This window comes from Plectropomus leopardus, chromosome 15 (assembly GCF_008729295.1).
Source record: "Plectropomus leopardus isolate mb chromosome 15, YSFRI_Pleo_2.0, whole genome shotgun sequence".
NCBI lineage: Eukaryota > Metazoa > Chordata > Actinopteri > Perciformes > Serranidae > Plectropomus > Plectropomus leopardus.
In genome coordinates this window covers 22053768-22070719 of record NC_056477.1, presented here as the reverse complement: position 1 = coordinate 22070719, position 16952 = coordinate 22053768, and the positions used below count along the sequence as shown (strand labels likewise).

The 16952-nt window shown below is 39.8% G+C and overlaps 1 protein-coding gene across 1 annotated transcript in view; it reads right to left on the bottom strand.

The window, feature by feature from the left end:
- Nucleotides 1–1114: 1114 nt before the first annotated feature.
- The window catches only part of disc1 (DISC1 scaffold protein), a 55844-nt gene continuing 40006 nt past the window's right edge, over nt 1115–16952 (bottom strand). Inside the window, exons 11-14 of the mRNA XM_042501734.1 lie at nt 15840–16083; nt 12678–12722; nt 5517–5634; nt 1115–3535 (exon numbers count right to left, since the gene is read on the bottom strand). Coding sequence (XP_042357668.1) covers nt 3339–3535; nt 5517–5634; nt 12678–12722; nt 15840–16083 — 604 coding nt within the window. The 3' untranslated portion in view covers nt 1115–3338. The remainder of the gene's footprint in view (nt 3536–5516; nt 5635–12677; nt 12723–15839; nt 16084–16952) is intronic.

The window sequence follows — 16952 nt, the reverse complement described above, 5'->3', positions numbered from 1 at the left end:
ATATATATAAATAGCAGTGTGCAATTTCTTAGCAAACAAGCTGCAGAAACAAAAGACCTACCGCTGCATGGTGCTTCATTTTACATCAGGAAACATCTCACCCTGCTCTATCTGCCTGCTGAAAACCATCTGGGTTTTTCTCCGTGGCCATTTTATGAGCAGAGCTGCCATGCGGGGCACAGTATGGCGCACAGATTCAATTATGAGGTGGGGGTGTTTGTCAGGAAGGTGTGTGTGCCAGGCTCTGTCTGTACACTGCCTGAGGCTGATAGATGTGGAGACTTGTGGCCTGGCAAGTGCTTTGCAACCTGTCAGTAATGTGTGAAAGGCCCATTGTGCTTCTGGAAAAACCCTGATGCACTCAGCTGTGTTTACAGCCCAGAGCATATATATAAATAGCAGTGTGCAATTTCTTAGCAAACAAGCTGCAGAAACAAAAGACCTACCGCTGCATGGTGCTTCATTTTACATCAGGAAACATCTCACCCTGCTCTATCTGCCTGCTGAAAACCATCTGGGTTTTTCTCCGTGGCCATTTTATGAGCAGAGCTGCCATGCGGGGCACAGTATGGCGCACAGATTCAATTATGAGGTGGGGGTGTTTGTCAGGAAGGTGTGTGTGCCAGGCTCTGTCTGTACACTGCCTGAGGCTGATAGATGTGGAGACTTGTGGCCTGGCAAGTGCTTTGCAACCTGTCAGTAATGTGAGAAAGGCCCATTGTGCTCCTGGAAAAACCCTGATGCACTCAGCTGTGTTTACAGCCCAGAGCGCGGGACTGCAGACACGCCTCTGAGGATCCCTCATCAGCCCCCTGCTCCAAAAAACACAGGGCAGAATCAGATGGAGACAAAGCAACATCATCCCATTTTCCCTGCCATGTCCTCTGTGAGACTGCCTCCCAATTAGCCACACCGCCGCTGCCGAGGCGAGATAACAATAGAAGCCCATGTATCCCCTAAAGACCTCACTAGAGGACCTTTATTACCGTATTGATATCTCCTACATGTCACCGCTGCCCTCACTTGCCTGGCAGCATGCCCGCACATTTTATATGAGGGAAAATAACCAGAGGGGCTGTAACTCAATACAAGAAGAAAACAGCAGGACACAACATTAGGCTGAACACAACATGCTGTAATTAGTGAGATGCTGTAAGGAATAAATATAAAATATGATACAGCGACTTCAAGCTGCACAGTAAATTAAAAAACGGATTAATGGGTGAAGGTACAAAAATGGGATACCCAGTGGAATGAAGAAGAACATTCTGCTGACATTAAGTAAAATAAAAAACAACACACAATCAGTGGCAGATGCAATTATTTTAGAAAAAAAAAACAGCAGTTGCAAATACTTATTTGTCCACTGATTTTTTTACCCTTCAGTATTTCCTACATGCATAAGACACAATTTTACTTGTGACAGACGTATTTTAAAATAAAGAGCATCACTCCATGCATACAGTGCTTTGAGACAGGGAGGAAGAAATCTAAATATTGCATTTTCCACACAAAGAAAATAAAGTGTTCAAGTTAGCTCACATTAACTGTAGCACCACAAATGAGTTATTTCATGGACAAATTACACTTAACTGAAGTCCAATCGTACAGAAAACACACATAAGTGCCTAGCTTACCTAAAAATTAAGCATACATTTAAGTTTATGTGCAAGACTGTTACCGGTAAAACATGTTTGGGCTGTCCACTTGGTGCTCAGACAAAATTCAATTAAGTGGTTGTGGCGAGCAATAAGTGATTTTTCAGCTTCAGCTGGTTTCAGGTTTGCCATTAAAAAAAAAACAAAAAAAAAAAACATTTTCGTTTTCGTCATTAATTTTTAAATGAGACTGTGTAACTTTTGAAAGCAGAAATAACACTTCCTTTCTCTTACAAAATAAAAATTAATGAGTAATGTACCTCACCCTGGTTCCATTTAATTCAAACAAGGGTTTTGGTGATACAGCTTTACTTTGCCTGTAGTGTAACATGGCGGCTAATATTGCTGTATACTGCTGTGAGTCATCAAGTTCACACCACAAGGTACAAAGCAACAGGCTACATGTAGAGCTGCAACAGTTAGTCAATTAATCATCAAAAAAGAATTAATTGACAACTATTTTTATGATTGATTAATCATTTCAGTCATTTTTCAAGCAAAAATGTCACACATTTGCTGGTCCTAGCTTCTTAAACGTGAGAATTGACTTTTCTTTGTCTTTTATAATAGATATTGATATCTGATGGAGTAAATGTATGATAGTATTTGGGTTTTGCACTTTAGCTTGAACAAAAGAAGCAGTGTGAAGACGTCACTTGGGCTCGGGGACATTGTGATGAGCATGTTTGACATTTAACTAAATGCTTAATTGTAACAGTAATTGGCAGATTGATTGATAATAAAAAATAATCAGTATTTGCAGCTGCTGACATGAAACTTCAAACTGAAGCCCCACTTATCACTGTGTGACGGGCCTGACTCACTACAAATCAAAGCTGAGCTGTCCTCAACTTTTTTCAGAGCTCCAATGAAATGGTGAAGCATCAACCAATCATATGTTTTTGCTTACAGCTGTTGTACCATGCTATTTAGTGAAGCTAGCTTTCGCTCTGTTAGCTTGTTGTGCATTGAGGTGCACACTGGGATGATTTTTGCCATGTTTTACCAGCTGATATTGTATCATATTGGCCATAGAATGTAAGAACATGGAAAATGTATCAATAACATCATATAAAGCAGTATTTTTATGTATTTGCACTTAGCGGTAGGACTGTTTGAATCTGACTAATGCAAGTTGTTCATCAAAAGTTACACAGTCTCTTTTTAAGGGACTTTTTAAGTTTTCAAACTTCTGAGAGCCTCAATAAGCCAAATAATCACCTGATATTAGTTAATTTTTTATGGTAAATAAGGAAAAAAACACAATCCCACTAATTGCTCAGCACGAGTAAGACAAGACATGAAAACTTGCATAAAAAAACTCAATTGAAAAAAAAAAATCACATGTCAGCTCTATGGCCTGTAAGGCACTCTTTACCTGAGTAAACTCAAGCTGGCAAGATTTGAGGAACTTCATACATTTGCATTAAAGTGTCTTATATTTTGCATTTATATCAAAATCCTTCAGGTTTTTCCATCTGCAGATGGACCAGACATTACACAGACTTTACGAGGCTTTGTAGTGGAAACTTTCAGCAGTACCAGAGGCCGGTTGTGAAGCCCTCTGAGTGAGGCTTTACAGTAAATGGATACGAGGTCAGTCCTACTGCAAAGCTGAGGTCAGACTCTCAGAGAGCCGCTCCGTCTGTGAGTGGTCATAAAACACGACAAGCATCCATTTCAAATGCCCCAGCTGTCACTGAAGTACTGATCCTCATCTTCCTCCTCTTCCTCCTCTTCTTCCTCTGTCCCAATTTTCATTAGGTCATCATCTTGTAACTCGTTCACTTCCTCTTCCTCCTCTTCTTCCTCTTTGAGCTGTGCGAGCATGCTCTGTAAAGTGGATTTTACTTCCTGGACCTCCTTCTCCAGCGACTGTGCGGTGTGTGTTAAGGAAGAATCTGATGCTACAGACATGAAACTGAGAGTCACACATTAACATGTAAATAAAAAGACATGCAAGCAGACATATTTAAGGGCAAATATGACACTTGTGGCCCTCGATGGTTAATGGTTAGATCAGAGGACAGCCGTAACCTGATGAAGTCATCAATCTCCAATTTGGCCACCAAACGGATTACTGGGACAGATCATCAAGTCATACCCAATTTAACCCCATCCAATTCACTATTCATGAGCTCATCTCGTCTGGGCGGCGGTGTGGGGACCCAAGCAAACAGACTGCCCAGCTAAATTATTCATAAACCATCAATGAAACGGGATAGAGGCTGTCATCAGTGGAGGGGTGGGGGGATTGTTTAACCTGCTTAGAAACTCAAATTAATCGTGCGTGTGTCCATCTTAAGTGGCAAATCAAAGGGATGGCTTTGACGGCAGATGGGGCCTGATGGCTCGTTTTACTGTCTGAATGGACACAGATTGTCCTCATTCATAATTAACCAGCCGTTAAAGAGCTTCCATGAATACTGCAGACGGTTCACTTTTAAGGGAACACGGTCCGAACAGGGTGATCAAACCTTAAAAACTCACCACAGTGATTGACATAATTTTGTCTTCCTGTTTTATTTTTCAATTCCAGTCTCTGCGGTCGTCCATCCACCTCCTTTTATTGAGAGCAGGGACTCAATTAAGACCCTTACCGACTGGAGGTTTCATCTACTCGTCACTATGGCAACAGTAGCATCATCCCGAGTTCATTCTCCATTTAATTTCTGCAACCTGATGACAATATTGTCCCTTCAGTGTCCTCTAGTGTCCGAGATGCTTTTGCACGGGTGCATTGAATTCAAAATGTTAAGATGAATGGCATGTAAGGACGCAGCAACAGAGAGGTGGAGAGAAGCGGGCCAATCTGTCTATCTCCGACTGCCAGGCCGCACTGATATCATGCAAACAGTGGAGGAGCCCACGCTGACCCCCCTGACAGCCCAGTGGGGGACTTGAATCTCTAATCAGATGGGAAAAAAGTCCAGCCACACTTTGACGGAGAGTGAAGGGCGTGCTGCAAAACACACTGCTTTTAGGTTTCCTAAAATAAGAGTCTTCATCAGATTAGGAGAGTATATCTGGCAGCCAGTGTTCAAAGCGGAGAAATGAGGCATGACACAAGATAAATACGTTTAAAAAGCAGCAGGTTAGGTGGCAAATTTTCTTCATCCTCATGTTGAAATATCGCCTTTTCTATCTGTCTTAATAAGCCCACAGTGTAGAGGGGAAAAGTGGAGCGAGAAAAACACACTAATCTATTTCCAATCAGCTTTCTAATTAGCGCGGAAAATGATGTATTGTGACCTGTAATCAGCTTCAACAGTTTCATTTGAGTCATTATCATGGATATTGTAATTTCCTCTGAGCCAGATCCAGCAAGTGGAAGTGAGCAGACGGAGGAGGAGGGGGACGAGTAGGAGGAGGGGAGGGGTGAGGAGAGGAAGAAAGGGTCAGCAGGAGGATGGACATTTAGATATGACGGGAGCAGAGTCATTACAGTCGCATTCCTCTATCTGTTGAGGCGCTGCCCCTGTCGGCCCACTTTAATCTCAGCCCGTTGTGACTGGCAGCCCACATCAAGCGCCCTCTAATAACCTCGCTTGGACTTTTACCATTTCATTTTCCAGCTGGCACGTCTGGCCTGTCAAGAAAAATCCTCTGATCCCAGTTTATCTTCAATTCCCTTCCTGAATGGACCCATAATGTCAGATAAGACAGGTTGATTTTTCCTCGAAAGGTAAAGTCACAGCGCATCAGTCAGTCTGAAGGCAGTTTGGATGTGTACTTTAGAGAGTTGGAAGGCTTCGAGGAAACTGGGTCCTTTAGATGGATGGACAGAGACAGAAACTCACACACAGAAACAGTTCGTTTATATGACGTATGTATATTTAGAGAGCAGTGAAAGGATATGGGTAAGGGCCTGATCCCGGTTCAGTATGGCCGTTTGCAGTTCATCTTCCAAGGTCATTAGTCTGTCACTGATCAGCTCGCAACGCTCGGTCAGGTCTGCAGCCTCGCTGCACCCATCCTGGCAAGGGAAAGGAATGAAATGATTGATTAGGACACAAATGGAGGATAAATGGTTGGAGCTTCAGCGGTTAGTCTTTCTAACAATAACAACAAGCAACCTACCTAGAAAAAAAAACACATGAGGGTTTTTGATACTAGCATAACAACAACACTAAAAGTCTGGAGTCATCTGGCAAAACATCGGGAGCCTTTAACGAGTAAAAGCAATGCAACATTAACATGATCCTTTTTTAGTAAAAACTGCAAGTATCTAAGAATTCACTAAAGTATATTTTATAGCAGCATGCATCTATTTTTGATTCCACAAACTCCTCCAATGTAAGCTTCTAAAAGTAACCTTTTTTTTTTTTATCATATTATACTTTTAGAACCAATGAAATAAATAAAATAAGAAATAATAAATAAATTTAATTTGACCCTTCAAGATAAGTGCCTTGGTTCCTTCCTGTTTTTTCTAATTTGTTCATGCCCGTCACCAAAGAGCACCGTCTTTTTTGTACTATTACTAGTTTTAAGAAGCTCTCCTGTTTTTTGGCTTTTTATAACCTCCAATGTAACTTTAATTAGAAAGAATAGTCATTTCATTAATTATTGTCACAAGTCAAGGTGAAGGTGGACACTTTTCAACTACAGCACGCCTATACGTTAGTAGAGCAAGACATCTTGTAACATACTTCCATAAACTCATGAGAGACAGACTGAAAAGAAAAGGTCAAAAGGAAAACAGCAGTGGTAGAGATATCCTGACTTTTAGTCTTAGTATGGATCAAGCTCCAAAACACTGGATCTCACATTATGCTACCAGATAGTCCTTAATCAGCTCCTTGCTGCCTGGTTAATACCAACACCATTAAACCCCACACCTCCATATTGTAATACAAACTTTATTTTTTATTTAAGTGTGGCATGCTGAAGAACCTCCCAGACACCAGTCTCAAGCACATCATCGGGGATATTTTTTTGTCATGCTTGTTGTGATCAGTGAACTGAACTTCATGTGTAACATCGGTGGAGTGCCCCAACACTAATAACGGAGAATAATGACTGTAGTGGCGAGGCCCTATAGCTATTAGTTTTAACTTATCAGTGTAATATATGTAATGATCTATTATGATACAGTGTCTTATGATACAGTATGAGGTTCATTAGTCACCACAACTTCACTCGTCCTGTAATATCTTGTAAGACAGTAATCAAAGCCATAACACACTTGTACTCATAATTAGCTTCATGCTGAAAAATGCTACATTGGCATTGGTGTGTCTTTTGCTGTGTGGATTGTTGTCTGTCTGATAGACGTTCTCGTTGGCTCACATTTGGGTCGTCTTGACACTTTTTAGATAAGATGGCAAACCATAACCTTAAAATTTGTTAATCAACTAATCTTTACCTAAACCCCAAGATTAAGCCTGCAGACCTGGAGACCTCACACCTACCTGTAATGTCAAACAAAGATGATATTATGATATTGATATATTATTGATATATGTATATATATGTGTGTGTGTGTGTGTGTGTGTGTGTGTGTGTGTGTGTGTGTGTGTGTGTGTGTATAATATATTTGTGATCATTGCTTTAAGGAGGTACACTTAAATGAAACCACGATTAGACTTCCCTGCAGATTTTCAAATTACTTATACTAAATAGTGCTTGAACATATCAGTTATGTATTACTATATTTTATATTAGTTTTATGGGAGTCCTGTGTGGTATATATACTTTCAAACAAATAAAGTAGATACTCCAGGCTGAGGACCCAACACGTCTACACCCAAGAATAGTGAGTGTATGTTATATTTTAATGTATGACTGTTTAAAAGTGTTGCATGGAGGCCTGACTGAGTTACAGTGATTGCTGTTATATAATTTTAAAGAGGGCATTAAGTGCAAAAAAAATTTTTCTTCACCTTTTGTTACTTGAGTTGTTTTTCTTTAATTTTGTTTCAATAATGTTAAATTGCATAATGCACTCTTATAATGATGAATCAGAGCTGAAGGAGCTTTTTAGAGTTTCACTCTAAATCCTTGACAGTGTCGTAACCAGATACACGTCTGAAGTGAAGAGAAGCTGGGGAGGCAAAAGACTGAGACTGCCAAAAAATCCTCTTTGGTAAAGCACCAAGGTCAAAAATGTACACGATACACACCAGGGAGGTGGTGTGCACAACTATCAGCGGTGTATCTGCGGATCACTGTGTACTGCAGGATGGTGGATGGTGTGGATGTCAGGGTGGCGGAGGAGCAGAGTGCAGTGGGGCACAGAGCATTCAGAGAGCAGAGCTGGCCATAATTAGAACAGGCCCCTTTGCAGACATCGTGTCCTAGTTTCTTCACACTTATCAAGCATTGAGAACACAAATACACGCACAGACTCAGTGTTCTTGTCAAACAACACATAGAGAGTCTAATCTGACTCATAGCTGCAGGTAGAAAATTTCAGCTCCCTGCAGCTCAGAGGTGTCAAAACAATCACTGGAAAGTTGCGTCTCTGGTCTCTGTCCTGAAATAGCACTCCTTCTCCAGATGATGTAATACCCCAAAAGAAATGTACAACAACAACGGGCCTGAGGCAGGACGACATGTACAAGTCCTCCCTGATGCAATTAAGGGCTTAAGTGAGACTTGAAGGCAAAACGGAACAAAAGGTTTAAGAAAACATGTGTTCGTGTGTTAGGAACTTAAATGAACAAACAATCACTGACACAATTCTGTCCTCTGGTGACGCTGGGATCCCTGTCCTCCTATACCAGGACAGTCATCCAATACATTGAGTGAGCTGTTTGTTTGTCAAGGTTTGGAGCTTCTTTAGCAGATAAGATCCCCGTGTTTGTGCATCTGATTGATTCCATACTTCACAGCCTCCAGTCAGCATTTGTAAAGTCAATACAACCACAGGAAAGAAGACAAAAGCTCACTGTGCAGAATGACACTGTTGGAAACATCCCTCAGTACACAAACCTTTTAAACAACTATTGAAAGATGTTATTTTGCTCTCGGTGGTACTCAAAACAATACCAGTTACTTTCTGTGCTGCTTTTGACAAACAAGAAAAAATACGAGATGAGATTTCAACATCATGCCAATTTGTATAATAGAAGCCCGGGCATACATGTATTGGCGTGTTGATTCCCGATGCACATTAGTGCTAATGTTATTAGAGCAAAAGTAAACAAAGCAGACTGCAGGAGCATGGACAGATTATTCAGAAATTCAATATTCAGACTCGTGTATGCACTGGTATGCTTATTTAAGCAATAATGAGTGAGAGACAGCAGGTAATTGTGTACGCTCCCACGGGTGCTGTTAGACCCGACACTTTGTGCGGGCAGTACAAAGCAATGATATTGCACTGGTATTACAATGAAGGTCATAATTGCTTGTACAAACAATGAAGGAGCTGAATTCATTTTAAACTCAAATGGAAATTAACTTATGATTAAGTCGTGTCTTTGTTATCACTGATGCTCTGTTAGTAGAAGTACTATCGGTTACCAAGAACATCTACAAGGTCATTTGCAAATACGTGCAGTGACAGTACGTGGTGTTACTGTCTCTAGCTGGTTTTTAAGGATGTCGTGTTTTCACACTGAAAACTGACAAAGTTAAAGTTGTCAGACTGAAAGGCAGACTCATTTTTTGTTTCTCCAAGGTCATGCTGAGGTGTGACCCCCCACCTGCACTTTTTCATGGTTTAATTCTATTCTGTTTACCAATTATATTCAGTATCTGCTCTGATTAGTCTTAATAGTAAATTGGCTTTGTAGTTAGTATACAAGAAATCAACATACTTAAAGTAGAAGTAGTATTTCACTGCTGGAAAGATGGTCTTTTTTATAAAACTGGGCTGCCTATGCAGGAGAAAAATGCAATTACTTTTTAAATTGGTGCTACCTGACCAGGGAAAACAGAGAGAAAGATTTTGTTTAAGAGGAAGACAACCTACAACTACCAGAATGCACTGTCGCACTGGACCAAAAAACACTTCTGGTGGTATATTGCTAGCTTAGCCGTTTCGACACAGGAAATCTTGGTTTATATTTGATTAGTATTGCCTAGTTTTGCCATTTGATCTGAGTTTGTTCTGAGTTTAAAAGAGAGACAGGAAAAGGGCAGCTCTCTGTCTTTTGATCTGCTTCTGTACTCTTTGTGTCTGTGGCGGCGGGCATAACATAAATGCTCAAGTACAATCTGTAGTTTGAGCAACAGCCCAGGAACCAGCGATTTTTAGCTTAAAAATGGGCAAATAGATCTGGGTGCTGGTAAGATGGAGAAAGGTTTACCACAGTTTGTTTACACATACTACCCACATTGTTATATGTCCCTTTAAGAAGGTTACATTCAGTAATGTATTCTCAAAAAGGTACACTGGCAGTCTAAAAAAGACACTTTCTTTGTGCTTTCCCAAGATCTCACTGAAGTCGAACCATCACCTGCAATTGTTTCTCATGTTCCATTTCCATGCTACATATTTTGGTATACTAAATTTATTCAGTATCTACCTTATTTGTCTCAATAGTTTATTTAAGTAGTTGGTATTCAAGAACTCGCCCATACATAATACAACATTCAATACAGCTATTTTATACTAGCAGGATATTATACATTTGTCTTTAATATCAATCAAATTGCAACTTTAAAATGTCACTAACAATAACACTCACAGAGAAAGCATTTTTTTCTACCAAAATGTAATACTTATTTTGTTATTGTTGTACCACTACTCACAGTTCACTTCAATGTTTTAGTTATTCATTGCATTCATAGAGGGACAATAGCATTCAAAAACAGTACACTCAAAAATCAACATTTGTTTATGCTGACAGTTTTGAGTACACTTAATTTTGTCACTTTTCAAGTGTGAAGTGGTATTGGGATTTCATTTTAGAGTGTGCTGCTAGTTTACAATTTTGTGCTACACAATGCACAATTATCCACAATTGTTCATATTTTTAAAGTACAAAACTTTTTCTTTGTGAATTTGGTGGTGACTTTTTAAAGTTTCAATTTGATTGTACATTTACTGTATTAAATTACAGGTTAGTTACGCATAATGCCAAAACAATATACTACATATGAAGATGGCATCCAATTAGTATGCTTTATGGAAATGTGACACAGGAATCATCTTATTTAAAAGAGCTGGTGTAAATGACATGACACTATCATCAAATCTACCTGATTTATAAAAAAAACCAATTCAATTTAATAATGTCTCTATTCTTGTTTGGTGCTGTGGGTCAGTATGAGTGGGTGAATGTAAGGACCTTGAAAGGATAAAAGAACAATTAGTAGAGATTACAAGAAAATAGAGTTGTGCTAAAACACACACTTGCACACACACCAATCAATCTCCATTGTGGCAGCAGGGCAGCAGCTTGGCAGCAGCTAAGTGGAAATCATTTACTTAAAGTCATTATGGAAAGGAGAAAGAGGTCAGACGCTCTGCGAGGCAGAGAATCCTGCTCTTCTGCAGCGCTATCACAACACCATCAAGACAAAGATGGAGATGCCATTTAACAGCCATCATATCATTTGACTCAGTGATGCATCATACTTTATTGTTATTGAAGCATTGTGTGTCAGCTAGGTATTCAATAATTCAATGTGATTCAAAGTTGCATAGTTCACATATGTAAGTCACTGTCCTATACACCTTGTGCATGAGCATTAACTTGCTGTTCCATCCTTAATTACTAATGCTAAGCCTTTTCAATTTTATAATAATAGTGGTAGATTTACCATCAAAATTTATGGTGATTTTTTGAGACAGCCTGTCTTTGATTTCAGACAGAGGAAAACAAAAACAGGCTTTGTATTTTTAGCTAGCGTCCATAGATTTTGGCAGCTGAAAAGGCAACTGTCACAAGTAGATTTTTGCATAGTTTATCAGGCTGACATAAGCTGTCTCTGGCTGACTTTTTAAGTCTAAAAAGACTCAAGTCAAGTCTGCTAAACAACTGACTTCTTTTAAAACAAGAAGTCTTAAGTCTCAAGTCTTATGTCTCTTGATATAAACTAAAATTGAGAGAGATCGGAAATGGCTAGCTTTGAAATTTACAGAAGAACAAAGGGATATGGATAATTCAAGTGCAGTTTAAATGGTAAAAATACATTCAGCCATTGTGGAGATATCAATTACAGGAAACTGTCTGGACCACAAGTTTGACGGCATAGGTTTTAAGGAGTACTATAGGCTATAAGCTTTAGGTCATTGATTTCAAAATATTGACCCAAGGAAACATATACTGAACAGCTGACATCGGGAAAAACATTCCTGAGAACATAAAACCTTTTGCAAAGTCTCCTTAATGAGTCACATCAAGACGAATATTGAGCAGGGGAGAATATGATCCTTAGAACATAGATATGCTTCTGCTTGTAAGATAATTAACCATACATGCTAACATTTGCAAAACATTAGAAGAGATAAACATTACAATTTTGTGCTTGTATTTTTGGTCTTTGAAAGACAACCCCCTCAAAACTGTACAGAATATTGTTCTGGCTAAAGCCTTATACAAATTGCTTTGTGCCGGACATGACACGTGCTCTGATATACTGCAGTTATTGTGTTAATAAGTTTTACTTGCTAAATTACAATGTTTTAGAGCACACGTGCAGTGGAAACCAACTATGAAACCCAGATAAGACATACATACATCATTATCAGACTCACATCACTATATTCTGGGTTGGTAGCATTTACTATTTGGCTACCACGTGTGAAAGAATATAAATGTATGAATTTAAAGCAGGAAGGTGCTGAAAGGAGAATACATGCTCAGCAGAACCCTCCCCTGTATAAATAATAAACGGTCTTTGTGCAAACTCAGACAGTCAGCGACAGTCAGCGACACCAACCGACGCTTCTCATGTAGATCAGTATTGATCCGATAGTCAGAAAGGCGGTAGAGGTCATGTTTAAGTTAAGGTCAAATAATGGATTTTTCTGTGTCCCAGTAAGCCCCGCGTCAATGCAACTGACACTTTAATTACACTGATAACATTCCAGCATACAGTGACAGTGTTAGCGTTACCAACCTCTGGATGATTTTCTTCCATGCAGAACAAAAACTCCTCCAATTTCTGCAAAAAAAGGGAAACATTTGTTGAGGCCACACAGTCATAAACCTGCTCATGAATTATGGAAAATGCAATTATGTTGGCTGTGTACTATATGTGTGCAGCATCATCATAATGAGAAGAGTTTGTAATTATTCATCACCAAAACTGACAAGGAGAAAATAGATTAACTGGCTCATCTGTACTGCAGGTTTCCTTTGTTAGTATTCAAAGTGTGTAATTGTACATTTCTCACTAAGGAAGCAGGTAATTATTGTACCTGTTGGAGGCTAACACACTGTTTGTGGCTCCAGGGTAAGTGCTTAAGAAGGCAGAGCAACAACAACTAATAATCAGCAGAGTTTTAATTATTATTTTTTAATCAAAAATTGTGCAACATTTAACTTCATGCCCTCATCGCTTTGCTCTCCAGTAAACGTAACTCTTTATACAATATCTGATTGCTTAAACCACTGATACTCAACTTTCGCTGAGTATCTGGTCTTCCATAGGGGGCTGGGTGGACCAGCGAACAATTTTCTAATTACCAATCAAAATGAATTGATTCACACTGTGACTTCTTTGCACTGTGAATGTAAATAAGGTGCCAGAGTGCATTTTAAAAACCATCAAAGTAGATTTTCCGCTTTGCATTTGAATGCCTCTGCGAATCTAATAAGTTGCAGTTACAGTTTACATCCATGTCTGTGAAGACATGGATGCTTCACACACATTTTCCCCAAGCCAGCACTGAATATCTGTGCAGTCAGCACAGTTTCAAGATTAGTGTCAATTTAGTATCTCACCAAATGCCTCCCCTTTTGTTCCTGACTCATGATATTGCATCATGGCCGCAAAAGTGTTTTTGCAGTACATTATGATGTCACAGTGAAGTTTAGACATTCGAGTAAAATTTGTCATAATAAGAGAATGAATTCTTGAGTTATGGCCAAAAACATGTTTTTTGAGGTCACAATGACCTTGACCTTTGACCTTCAACAACCCAATTCTAATCAGTTAAGTCATGAATACAAATGGAAGTTTGCACCAAATGTGAGGAAATATTCTTGAAATATTGCGCTAAAGAGAATAAGACAGATATAAGGTCACATTGACCTTGACCTTTGACCACCAAACTCTAATCAGTCAGGGATACAAAGTGCCAGGGGAGGATCCCCCAGACCACCTGAAAGAGGTCCAGGATGAGCCCAGATTTTCCACAAATCTTATAAACCCCCTTGTGTATAACTACCTGTAAGGGGCTACTCCAGTTTTGCACCAACCACACAAACTGGACTGTCGTTACTCAGTCTTACAGCAACATATAATCATGCAGTCCCCGACTGATTACAAAGGTTTTCTGGCATCCAACTGATGAAATACTATTCTATTTTCTGTTGCCTTGAGGTAATATGCACCACATTAGCATCCAAATTAAAGGGCATTTTTGATATGTGTGTTCTTGAATATTCAGAAAATTTAAAAAGTAGAAACTTTATGCAAAAAAAACCCTCTACATGGCTGAAATATGAGAATAATAGTAAAATATGTCTGCTGTTTTTCTGTGGCATTCACTTCCCCCAAAGAAAAAGCCTCTGGTGCAGGATATAAATATCCTCTTAATGTGCTGCTATCCATCTCTTCCCTTTGATGAGAGATTACAGGGGGGCTTGTTTTTATGAAAAACGTGTTAGCTGGTTAGTCGGGGCATCAGTGTGTTGTCATTTATGTTTTTAAATGTTGCAAAGAGCATTTACAATACACATGTGCTTTAGCTTCTCTGTCCATGAACGTCTTTTTTCCCCCTGTATTTTATGCAGACATATTCAGAGTAAACTTTTGGCTCATTTCCAATATTCAAGGATTGATGCTTAACATCTAAAACTTGTAAAATGTAGTCCTGCTCCATCGAGCTCCAGTGTTTCTAGCTCAGAGGACAGAAAAAAGAGCGCACAGGACTGAAACAAAGAGAAATGGTTGGCTGTCTCACCTTTTAGTTCTTGGAGATATGTTAGGAGGGGCCGGGCTTTAGGAGCAGAAAAAAAAGCAGAGAGAAACAAAGGGAAAGCAGAAAATGGATCCATGCAGTTTGCAGTCAGGCGGGGCAGGGAAAGAAGACATTGATGCAAAGTTTACATTTACGGTTGCACAGAGCAAGACTGTGAGAGAAGGTTAAGAGGAAGCAGCAGTAGAAGAATATAAAATAACAATGAAAATCCACAGTATTAATACATGCAAGTGGAAACTCTGCCAACAGCACCAGTGAAGATCATTGACAAATATTTGCTTTTGGCCACAGTCCAGTAAACCCATACTGAAATAACTACATTTAACTACTGAACTACTGTTAAAAAAACAGCAAACATAATTTAAATCACAGTCTGTGAGCTCAAACTAACAATATATATAGTCTCAGAAAAACATGTCTGGCAAGTGTGCGGTTTTGTTATTAATGCTGGCTGTGTTGGCTTTGTTCCTATCTCAGACGAGTCTGTCAGACTACGTGGGCGGAGGAAAGTGTGAGGAGAGGAGAGAATGAGTTGGACTCTGCCCTGAGGCAGTGGACCTCGACTCACTGTGGGATAGACCGGCACAGAGCGCCCGCACACACAGGCACACACTCACACACATGCATTCCCACTAAGCGCATGTAATCATGCAGAAAGAGACTCTTAAATCTGCACTGCACTGTAGAATGAAACTCTTCAAGAAAGCCAAAATATTTCCAAATGGTTGCCTCCCCAATGCCTGGTTTAGAAATACCTTTGAGCAAACGTGCTAATAGACTGCTGCTCTTTTCGCTGCAGACTTTAATATTCTGACAACAGCTGAAATTACCAACTGAAAGTGTCCTCTTTAGTCAAGTGGTAAGACTGAACGAGCAGACACATTTTATACGAGTTCACATTTTACAATAGAGTGAAAAAAAGAAAGAAAACGCAAGTAAATCTGACAGTAGGCTGCTATCATTTGACCTTTCTAAAGATGCTAAATGCTAAAGATGTTATGTTTAGAAAATCTGTAAGACTTCTGCATGCACAGCCTCAAAAGGGCATCAAATATTTGTCCATTTGTCCTGTATGAAAGCAAAGACGTGTGAATGATGCATCCTGTGTTGTTAACAAGACATCACTGTGTTACCTTGGTGAACTCAGAGTTCTGTAAGTTGGCCTCGGGACACCAGCGCCCTCCCAATGCAGTCAGCATGGCACAGTCTTCTTCTTCTTTGGTGCAAGGCTGGGTCGGAGGATGAATTGCTGCAGTGGGGAGGTCTTCGATGTCTCCTCCACTGCAGCTGGGTGTTCGCAACTGGAGGCCTCGCAAGAACAAGTGACATGCCTCCATGTCAGCCTCCCAGATCCGCTCCAAGCCCGGACAGCCACAGCTGTAGAGAGAAACAGACCAGTATATTATACCATGCCATGCCATACAGGATAAAATGCGATTCGATAAACCAGTATACAGGATATATAATATTTGATGTGATAAATATAGAGATAGTAAACACAGTAGTAAATACATAATTGACATGTCATGCATTACAAACATAGTTTGAACTTTTGTGAAAAAACTTATTTGCTCTCTTTCTCTCCTCGTCCATACCCCGTCTATATATTTGTCTGTGCGTTAAGTATTGACCCAAGTCAGGATAAAAACCAGAGGCAGGAGGAAACAGTGCTGGACCCCCTATGTAACTACAACTTAAACTACACATGGCACCTGTTAACTTGGGAGCTCAAGAGGTGATGATAGGTTGATATTTATTTTAACTCGGCCCCTTTCCGAAATCTGTACTGCCAGCGTCCACCTAAAGACCTAGTGACATTTCAGGGAAGTGTGTGTATGTGTGTGTGCTGCATGGGGGAGTGTGTGGTGGATTGAAAGAGTGACAGCAGAGAGGAGCGTTTTTGCTGTGAATTATCAAGTGGAATTGAATGTACAAACAAATGCAGCTGCTCCTCATGACCAGCAGAGGTTTTCAAATTTGTTGTGGAGTGGAGTGACTGCTTTCTGACCCATGGTTGTGAAGTACAATCAAGAGAAGCTAACATAAGGGAGCTCCTGTGCAGAGGCTGGAGTTAATAGGCAGCTCTCTGGAACAGTTACGATTCTGTAGTGTACGACAAAATAACAGCAATTCTATGTGATTCACAATTGGCTGTGCTCTTCTTCTTCTTCTTCTTCTTTGCTTATTTTCTGGCTGATGCTCAGCACTAAACAGATGGACATGAGAGTAGCAAAAAATATTCCCAA